Raw genomic sequence first — 10997 nt, forward strand, 5'->3', positions numbered from 1 at the left:
GTCACTGTTTTTCTCAAAATAAAACTGTTTTCTCTGGGGCTTGACTTTGGCAAAGTGTAGAACACCCTACACAAGTACTTTCATTCCATATGTAAAGGGGAAAACTGTTGATTTGCATAACTCAGATTTAACATGAATGTTATGGAAGACGAGGTGATTATCAGTTGAGACACCACCTGATCACCTAACTAAATTGGGCCGTGAACTCCGGAGTCAGCTTGAATTATCATCAGTACCTGTCCTGGGAGTGTTTGATGGGACAGTGTAGGGGGATCTTTACTCTGTATCTAACCCCGTGGTGTACCTGTCCTGGGAGTGTTTGATGGGGACAGTGTAGGGGGAGCTTTACTCTGTATCTGACCCCGTGCTGTACCTGTCCTGGGAGTGTTTGATGGGGACAGTGTAGAGGGAGCCTTACTCTGTATCTTACCCCGTGCTGTACCTGTTGTGGGAGTGTTTGATGGGGACACTGCAGAGGGAGCTTTACTCTGTATCTTACCCCGTGCTGTACCTGTCGTGGGAGTGTTTGATGGGGACACTGCAGAGGGAGCTTTACTCTGTATCTAACCCCGTGCTGTACCTGTCCTGGGAGTGTTTGATGGGGACAGTGTAGAGGGAGCTTTACTCTGTATCTAACCCCGTGCTGTACCTGTCCTGGGAGTGTTTGATGGGGACAGTGTAGAGGGAGCTTTACTCTGTATCTAACCCCGTGCTGTACCTGTCCTGGGAGTGTTTGATGGGGACAGTGTAGAGGGAGCTTTACTCTGTATCTAACCCTGTGCTGTACCTGTCCTGGGAGTGTTTGCTCATCAATTTTAGTTAAATGTAAAGGGCACATCTACAATTCATGTTATGATATTTCTGCCAAAATCACAGAGGAAATCTTCCCATGCATTCTGTGGAAAGAAAATGTTCTTGTGACATCCCTTACCTCAATGAACCGAGAATCTGTGAGCAGTTAATCTCCAGCAATGACCTAATTCTTTGACTTGTTCCTTTCAGTCATAGGCTTTGGGAAGTCGTGCTTCATGTCAGGACAGTACCATCCACATGGCATTCGGTGGGAGCAGGAGTGTAATACCTGTCAGTGCCTGAATGGCAATATAAACTGCACTAAGGTACGGCAGACTTCAAATCCTCGAGTGAGAGGCATTACTTCTTAAATTTGTTTATTTATTTGTTTATTTATTATTTATTTATTTATTTATTTTGTAGTTCTTTATTTACTTATTAAAACTTAGATTACCCAATTATTTTTTCCAATTAAGGGGCAATTTAGCGTGGCCAATCCACCTAACCTGCACATCTTTGGGTTGTGGGGGCGAAACCCACGCAGACACGGGGAGAATGGGCAAACTCCACACGGATAGTGACCCAGGGCCGGGATCGAACCTGGGACCTCAGCGCCGTGAGGCAGCTGTGCTAACCCACTGCGCCACCCTGCTGCCCTCTTAAATTTATTTTACAGGGTTCATCAGAAATTAAAAGTAAAAGAAATGTTTCCAGATGTTCAGTTACCACATCCTGATTATAGTCTCCAGCAATTTCCCCACCACAGATGTTGGGCGGGATTCATCGCAATCGGCGAATTGACCCGGCGCCAAGAAGGTCGGGAACCACTCCGGCATCGGGCCAACCGGAAGTTGTGGCGCTGAAGGGACTGCGCGAGTTGGCGCATGTGCAGAACCGGCGGCATGGTTTCGCGCATGCTCAGACCGGCCAGCGTATTCTGGCGCATGTGCAGCGGGGTGCCTTCTCTGCGCCGGCCATGGCGGAGCCCTACAGGGGCCGGCGTGGAAGGGATGAGTGCCCCCACGGCAGCAGCCCACCCCCAGATCAGTGGGCGCCGATTGCGCCCCCCCCAAAGGGCCGCACTGGCCGGCCTACCAGCCAGGTCCCGCCATGTGGGACCATGTCCAATCATACTAGCGTGACTGGCCAGAAACCGATGGCCGCTCGGCCAAGCAGGGCCCAAAAAATTGCCAACAGCCCCCGTCCAGCGTGGCGTGATCCCCGCCCGAAAACCGGCGCCGAGAATATGGCAGAAAGCGTCGGAGTGGCGAGGCGGGATTCACGCCGCCCCCCCGGGGATTCTCAGACCCAGCAGGGTGTTGGAGAATCCTGCCCGTAAGACTAACTGGTCTATAATCCCCTGGTTTCCCCCCTTTCACCGTCCAAAGTGGGGTGACCTGTGCAATTTTTCAATTCCGAATCTCTTGCCCTCTGACGGGAACTTGTAGTTTCAAGTCCCACTTCAGAGACTTGAGCGCACAATCCAGGCTGACGTTCCCGGCGTAGGAAGCACTGAGGCCCCATCTACTCCCTCGGGTGGATGCAGAAGATCCCAAGGGACCGATTGAGGAACTGCAGTGGAGTTCCTCAACGAACACACACACAACACATTCTCTGATCATTATCACAATCCTCTTTGTGGAATCTTCCTTTCCATAAATTGGCTGCCATGTTTCATTCACTGCACTTGACATCCATTGTACCTGGATGTGGATTGAAGAATGTGCCCCCTTTTTGTCCTCAGAGTAGATCTGCTCGGAAGAAATTTTTCCATGGGCCCATTGGCCAGTACTGAGATTATTTTACCCCCACCCCCAGACCGTCTGGGCCCTGCACCCAGCATGTCTGGTATTTCCAAATGACCTGGATGGTGGAAGAGATTACTGTCGATCAGGCCTCCTTTCAGGCTTTGTCCTCTGGTTTTTTTGATTTCTCCTTTGCCACTAGCTAGTAAACAAACCTTTTGAAAGTAAAGACTTGTTTCTACAAGACCAGATCAAGTTGATTACATGTCTGCGTTGGAGCAAGGCGATTTTAAAAACATGGCAATTTTACATGTTTTAAATAATGACTCTTGTGTGTGCTGGCGATCACACCATATCTGTCTCTGAACCAACATTTCATATCCCTAATACGATCCTTGGCTGCTGCATAATATCTGCAGTTAATTACTCACCAAGCCTTAAATATATAAATATAATAAGTGTGGGGGGAAACTGAAAAGTGCAAAAAATCAAGTTAAATGGTTAACATTATAACTGAGAGGTTAGAACTTTAAATACTGAACTGGCTGGGGTTCCACCCCCTCACACAGGTGGAGAGATATTTCCACTTGTGGGGGGAACGAGTTATTAATAATCTTTATTGTCACAAGTATGCTTACATTAACACCACAATGAAGTTACTGTGAAAAGACCCAAGTCCCCACATTTTGGCGCCTGTTCAGTATCACGGAGGGAGAATTCAGAATGTCCAATTCACCTAACAGCACGTCTTTTGGGACTTGTGGGAGGAAGTCGGAGCACCCGGAGGAAACCCACGCAGACATGGGGAGAATGTGCAGACTCCGCACAGACAGTGACCCAAGCGGGAATCGAACCTGGGACCCTGGCACTGTGACACAACGGTGCTAGCCACTGTGCTACCATGCCGCCCACGGTATATAAGATAGTGGGCAATAAATTCAGGAGAAGCTTCTTTACTCAGAGTGGCGAGGATGTGGGACTCATTACCACAGGGATTAGTTGAGACAAATGGCACCGAGAAGCTGGATAAATGCAAGGGAGAATCGAGCGAGGATTATGCTGGCAAGATAGGAGGAGGGAGGCTCGTGGAGCATGAACACCCCATGGACCAGTTCAGCTGGGTGGCCTGCTCCCGTGCTGTCATTTGCATGTAATACAATACTGAGTAACTAGGACTGGGCCGTCACAGTCAGACGATCCTAGGATCAGTCATTGAGGCCGAGATGATCTTTTGATATGGAGTGGTGGTGAAGCACTGCAATTGGCATTTGGGTTAACTGTGAAGAATGGGCCGAGCCAGGGAGGCGGTGCCAGTGTCTCTCAATACAAAGGAAGCACCAGTGGGTTGGTTTTCCGCTTAGTCTGTGATGCAGCCTGCATCTGTATGGCCCACCAGTACTTCTTGCCCAGGTTTGCATGGGAAGGATGTATGTTTGGAAGGTAACTGCTGACTGCAGTGCCCATTGTTCAGTGCTAATACAGGAAGGGTTGGATGGATGGAGAGGGGGCTGATGTCGAGGCACTTGTTGGATTTGAGAGGTTTTGCTTGTTTTTTTCTCTCTCTCAACTCGGACTCTCAGAATATGAGCCCCGAGGTTGTGCGTCCTTGTGTCAATCGTTTTCACCTGTTCAAATGGTAAGCACATGACAGCTGGTGTGTGTTGAGGTACAAACTGGGGCTGTTGTGTGGACAATAATACTGTGGACTTGGGGGAAACTTTAGGCAGTGGGAAAGATTCTTTGTGAGCCCCAGTGCTGCTGCCTACCACCACATCCTGTGGTCCATCTTTTCTTTGCATGTTCTCAAAAGCATCCGACTGTGTCTTGAACCTACTGTTTCCTTGGGTACTGCTGGGTCAGAAAATTCTACTTGACCATTTCTTATTCCCCGCAGTCCAACGTTTAATGGAAGACTCCTTGAGCATATCAGTTCGCCTCAGTGAGTAATTAGTTTGGGTCAGTTTGTTAACGTGGGTGAAGTGGTAAAAATGTTTGTCCTGGTTCAATGGCTACCTTCAAGTTTGAAAGTAGTGAGTTCAGGTACCAGAGCAGTGGCTTGAATACAAAGTCTCAATTGAATACAGAGTGATGACTGCCAGATATGCCTTCCTTTGGATGAGAAATTAAACTGAGGCCTCAGGTCGATGTCATAGATCCTAAGAGACTGTTTGAAGAAGAACAGGCAAGTTCTTCCCAGTCTCTAACCATCACCCAACATTACCGTAACAGGTTATCGTGTCGTTATTTGAATTGCTGTTTGTGGAAACGTGATGTGCATAAATGGACTGCTGCATTTTTCTACATGACCGAGGTGAATACACTTCAATAAGTACTTCATTGGTGGGCAGCACGGTGGCGCAGTGGTTAGCACTGCTGCCTCACGGCGCCGAGGTCCTAGATTCGATCCCGGCCCCGTGTCCGCGTGGGTCTCACCCCCACAACACAAAGATGTGCAGGGTAGGTGGATTGGCCACGCTAAATTGCCCCTTAATTGAAAAAAAAAATTGGGTATTGTAAATTCTTAAAAACAAAAAAAAAAGTACTTAATTGGCCAATTCACCCAGCCTGCACACCTTTTTGGGTTGAGGTCAGCAACTTAATGATGTTGATGTGTTCACACACGAAAATAATGACTAATCATTGGCTGATTTTAGCCTTTTATTAAACTGGTGTGCTGATACACAAGGTTTTTTGTTTGTTTCTTTAGGTATGGTGTGGCCAGAAGTCTTGCTTGTTACGTGAAAAGCCTGGCCATGAAAACTTCATATGCCCAGAGGCCCAGCAGTGCCAGGTCAGCCCATGGCTCAAGTGCTTCTCCCCTCCTTGCACTGACTGGGGGGAGTGTAACGCCTTAAATGCTCTGCCTGTTGACTCTAACTGCCAGCCTAACACGGGTCAGCTGGACAATAACTGTGCGAAGATCACACTCATCTTCAACAAGGAAAAGATTCCCAAGGTAAGGCTGATCGAGTACAAGACATTCCAGAGCAGTGTTGGATGTATTTATCGGGAATTGATCTTTTACCCACGGGATTTGTATTCGCCCACCCTGGGGCGATGTCTTGCGTCAACTGAGGCTGGGCAATGCCAACTAGTTGGTTCTTGAACACCCAACTTAAAACTGTTGGCACTTTCACCTCTGGCCTGAGGATGGAAATAAAGGTTCTGGCACTTATTCACACACACCAGCTAGTAGGAATCTGAGAGCTTTTGAACCGAGATTTTTGGGGTATCAAGGGGAAATGGGCTTGAGGTGCTGGTCAGACATTATTTAAGTGAATGATGTGAGAAGACTCTGAAGGGCTGAATGGTTGGTGGCGTTGGGTACTCCTGTTTTGTATGTTTTGTAGCATAAAAGGGGTTTTGCTCTTCCCAATCCAATTTGTGTTTTGGAAAGTTTGGTGAACCTATATATTGGTAATCCGTTATTGTATAGTGCAGTGTGGCACAGCACCAGTATAGTGAGCCACCTGATCTTCAGGATTCAATGTGCATGAGGATTTCCATAATTGCTAGTGGGTTAGGTACACGGTTTGTTCTGAATGTGAGTTTGCAGAGTCTCACATGTCTTCCAATCCTTCTTCCCAGGGCATCACTGTGGAATACATTTGCTCAGAACTGAGGTACCTACCAGTGCTGCGGAGCCTCTCCAAGGAGAGGACCCTGTTTGTGTTGTGCGACCTGGCCAACACCACCGACAGCGCGGTGGAAGTAGCCATCGTAAGTAACAGCTTTGCTTGGGTTTTTGGAATCCTCATTGCCACATCACGACTAGCCTTGCATTTGATCAGGTGGCATTGTACGCTTTGCTTGAACGTTGTAAGTACAAGCTCATTGATACTTGTTCAGCCTGGACACTGATGGGATCTGTGCTAGCTTTGTGAGTAGAATGCAAGGAACATGTTGCACTTAATTTTTTTTTCCAGTCTGCAGATATTGAATGTGTGTAAATCCATTACAGATAATCCATAATTCAATTAAATAATAGAACAGGCTGGAGGGGACGAATGACCTTTGCTCCTATTGAGGCAGTGGTCATTCTAACTCCTTTAGATTTGGATATCTGCTGGGAACCTGAGGAAGAGGTCACGATGGATTGCCCAATTGGCATTTCCCAGTCTTTGCTGAGTTGACCGATCTCAGCACCTTTGAGTTAGACCAGGAGTTAACAGTTTCTGTTCTTGGAGACTACTGTAGAAAGTGGTTGTTGGGAGGTCAGATTTCACTGTACTGCCCTCATGAATTGGTGTCTGCTGTTGAGGATCGTGAATAAGGCCTGTTGTTTGATGGCTGATTGGCCTTTTCTCTATCTTCAGAACAAGCAAAAACGCATGCTCAGATGCTCCTGAAGAAAGGCTTTAACTCTGCGCAGTTGCTGCCAAAACGTTGCTTTTATTGAAGTTTCATCTTCTCCCCCCCTTTGTTCTGCTTCTCTCCTCCCCCAAGTCATTTACCCAACATGGCGAGGACAGGGATGGCACCTTGATAAGGGAGGCGGTTACCAAGATCGTCGACAATGTGACCAAACGACAAAATAGCACCATGATGCTCGCTGTGGTCGAGGTGAAAATAGAGACTGCGTATGTTCCTCCTTCCCAACCAGGTAATGCTGAATTCCTTTTGTTGATGTGACCGTCCCCTGTTGTACATCATTCTGTCTGGCTGCATGTTGGTTAACTGAAGCAAAGTCCCACAAGTTATTTGTGACTCTGAGTCTTTTGAGTCCGAGGGTTCTGGGACCTCCAGAGAACATCAGTAAGTACTGAAAAGAGTGCAGGCAGCACTATTGGAAGTGCCAATTCTTGAATGAGACATTAAATTGAGACCCTGTCTGCTCCCTCGCGTAGATGTAAAGATTGGTGTCCTGGGCAATATTAATCTTCTGTCAATGTCACTTTAAAAAAAAAGTAAATTGGCCGTTGTATCAAATATGGCATCTACAAAAGCAAGTGGTGTCACTGTTGTGAAGTCGGAAACCAGTGACTTGTTTGGCTGGGGGTTTTTAGTGCTGGATGAAGAGGGGTGTTGATCAAGAGCACTGAGAGAACTCCCAAAATGAAAACCGAAATGCAGGTGCCATTTGTGAGGGAGGAGAAACCATTATGTTTCAGAGACTTGATTAGTGTCCTATCTAAAGTTAATGCCACTTTGATGACGGGGCAGAGTTTGGGAGGGGGCTTGTTTACCCAGCCTCTACCATGTGCTGCACTTGTGCAAGGACCGATTAATACCATAACAACAATTGCTCCCTGTTAATTGAATACATCATTGAACACAAAATCCAGGCAAGCACTCCTAGTGCAGCATGTCAGGGGTGCTGTGTTGTTGTCAGAGGTGCCATCTTTCTTTTTTTTTTAATTTAGAGTACCCAATTATTTTTTTTCCCAATTAAGGAGCAATTTAGTGTGGCCAATCCACCCAACCTGCCCATTTGGGTTGTGGGGGTGAAACTCATGCAAACACAGGGAGAATGTGCAAACTCCACACGGACAGTGACCCGGGCCCGGGATTTGAACCCGGGTCCTCAGCGCCGCAGTCCCAGTGCTAACCACTGCGCCAATTGCCGTTCCAGAGGTGCCGGTTCCGAGACTGCGCATGGCAGCGGCCTCCAGCAGCCGGGCCGAGCGCTATGGCGGCCTCGGACGGCGGACCAGCATTAAGAAAGAAGGTCCTCTGATTGGCCCCACGCCCCTTCATCCGACTGCCCGATCGCTGACCCGGCCACCCATAAGCCCCCCCCCCCCCCCCCCCGGTGATGGATCCCCCCCAACCCCCCCCCCCCCCCCCCCCCCAACCAGGGCGGCCGCGGACTGGATCCCGATCTGCCACGCCATCGGGAACTCCGCCGGTCGTGACTGGAGTATCGCTGGGAGGGCCTCCGGCAATGGCCCCCCAGCCGCGTGCCGTAATTCGCGGGCGAGCGATTCTTCGGGGCCGGACCCAATTCGGGCGTAAAAGTCGATTCTCTGCCCTCGCGCGAAACGCGATTTTACGTATTGCTGTTTGTGGGAGCTTGCTGTGCCAAAAAAATTGGCTGCTCTGTTTTATACATTAAAACGTTTCACAATTGCAAATAAACCACTGCGGGGAAACCTGAGATTGTGAAAGGTGCCATAAATAAAGAAGCTATGTCTTTTTAAAGAAAGATTCAGTGCTAATTTTTTTTGACATCACTATTTGATCTCCCCATCCTTTATTGTGGTTTACACAGTGTACTTGGTCCCAGTGCTGAGTGTGGCGTTTGGTGTGGTCTGGCTGATCTGCATCATCATCTGCGTGTGGTGGACACGGAAGCGGAGAAAAGAGCGGGAGAGAAGCCGGCCGCCCATGGAAGACACAGTCAACAATCAGTGGGAGCCCCTGAAACCCATCAGGAACCCCATTGACAAACCCTGCAGCAACAAAGACATTCAGTACGAATGCAAAAATTTAATGACCCCTTGCAGCCGGACTCGAACGGCAGGCGAGGAGGCGGAAGAGGAGTTGGGTGTGGACAAGTGCCCCTCCCAAAGATGTACAATTACATTCTTGCCAGCGAAAGGCGACGTTAAATCATCGCAATTAACTCCAGTCAAACAGCCACATCGGACAGGGAAAAGAGACAACCGCTGCCTGAAAAATGTGAATGCGTCAAACCATGAAGGAGGTAAGGACCTTTCTGTATGAACATACGGAGTTTGTTTTGTGCCTACAGCTTTTTTTAAGAAAGAGAGAGAAGAAAGGTAGGGGGAAATTAAGATAAATTCCTCGTTGCCGCCTTGTCCCGTTAAGACTGAAACCATCTGTCGAAGTCTTCATGGTCAATAAGTGTCTCTTTCTTTTGGTGTGTGTATAAAGCATTATTTACCAGTTGTCTCTTTAAATCTTGTATAAATTATTTGTGACTTGTTCAGTGTCAAGATCTCTTTGCCAGTTGCTATAATGTGTTTCTTCTCCTCTTAAATGCTAATCGGAGGGGGGAGGGGGCAGCACCTTTTTGCGTCCCTTAGCAACAGAGAAGGAGGAACCAAGATTACTTTACTATTAAGCATCCTCCTCCTATTTAACACAAAACAAATTGTTTACATAGGTTTTGTTGTGGCTGTTTTTTTTGTAGTAGATTAGTGTTATTTTCTTTGCCTCGGTAGGGGGGTGGGGGGGGTTCCAATGTACAATTGAGCCTTGACTTGTTGATTTCAGTCACCCTTCATTTGATTCCCCACACCGAAAGGCAGTTTACTGTCTGCCCTTGTAGCACGGGTTCCTACTGTTGGACTAGTGACTTGTGTGGGAAGATGGGGATGAAGGTTTAGAATATATCACAGTGTATATACTCGTGGCTTATCTCCGTCCCCTCTCTCTCCCCCTCCCTCTCTCTCGATTAGCCTATGGACCACGATGAATGTGCTGCTGTTCAGCACACCCACGTTATTTTGTCTGGGAAATCGCTGGCTGGCCAAATGTTGGGAAGTGGTGGAAATAGCAAAGTGTTCTTACACATTGGGGAGACAGAGAGAAGGCTCGTGCAATAGATCTGAGAGCTCGTCACCACTTGGCGATTGTCATCTTGAAGGGATGGTTGGCAGGCAAAGGGAGGGCGATTCCCAAGACTCCTATCGTAACAGACAGAGGCCGGGGTAGGGGAGATTGATAAATAGCCTCAATCCCAGCCTCCCCGGACAGGCGCCGGAATGTGGCGACTAGGGGTTTTTCACAGTAACTTCATTGAAGCCTGCTCGTGACAATAAGCGATTTTCATTTCATTTCATTCAGTAAAATCGATAGTGGGCTGGGAGAGGGGTGGGTTGGGGGGGGGGGGCGCAACAGACCATTTATCTTCTGAAAAAATGCCACGTAACTGAAGTGCCTTGTTGCAGTCTGACCTGTGAAAGGGCGTGCACGTACACAGCGCATTGACACATCTCCAACACCCTTTGAAGAAAGCTTCGCGTGGCGAGTTACCTTAAAGTGCGGTGAATATTAGGTGGGTACACAGTGAGATCCCACAGAGGGCAGCCAGCTTCATGACCCAAAGTAACCTTTCTCTTAATTCACTAGAACTTGGGTGTGATTACAGTATTGGAATGGCAAGTGCCTGGAGCTTGAACTGCTATAGCAACTGTCAAAGACTGTTCTGCTGATTTAGATTTTTTTTTAGTATATATATAATATATATATATATTAATTACAAGATGAACTATGTACCTTCCTTACTGTCCTATAATAAAATAAACAATTGTAAGTCTATGATCAAAGCTTTTTGTAAATATGTATATACTTACGGAATCGATGTGTATATTTGATTGAATAACTTAAGACAGATATTAATTCAAGTTTTTTTTTGTTTAGGTGCCATTCCTTAATTTATATTAAAAAGGAATTTTGATGGCACATCTGACACACGCAGGCACACAGACGCATCTCTTACTCTAGTATTCCATTAGACATCTGGCTAAAGATCAGAGAATGTTGACCTCTTTT

The 10997-nt window shown here is 47.4% G+C and overlaps 1 protein-coding gene across 2 annotated transcripts in view; it reads left to right on the forward strand.

The window, feature by feature from the left end:
* jag2b (jagged canonical Notch ligand 2b) overlaps positions 1 to 10298 on the forward strand; it is a 212022-nt gene extending 201724 nt beyond the window's left edge. For both annotated transcript variants that reach the window (XM_038822142.1, XM_038822133.1), the window contains 5 exons: positions 1003 to 1118; positions 5245 to 5493; positions 6126 to 6257; positions 6984 to 7140; positions 8749 to 10298. In XM_038822142.1, the coding sequence (XP_038678070.1) occupies positions 1003 to 1118; positions 5245 to 5493; positions 6126 to 6257; positions 6984 to 7140; positions 8749 to 9203 (1109 nt within the window). In that variant the 3' untranslated portion in view covers positions 9204 to 10298. The remainder of the gene's footprint in view (positions 1 to 1002; positions 1119 to 5244; positions 5494 to 6125; positions 6258 to 6983; positions 7141 to 8748) is intronic.
* The last annotated feature ends 699 nt before the right edge of the window (positions 10299 to 10997 follow it).

Source organism: Scyliorhinus canicula, chromosome 2 (genome assembly GCF_902713615.1).
Source record: "Scyliorhinus canicula chromosome 2, sScyCan1.1, whole genome shotgun sequence".
NCBI lineage: Eukaryota > Metazoa > Chordata > Chondrichthyes > Carcharhiniformes > Scyliorhinidae > Scyliorhinus > Scyliorhinus canicula.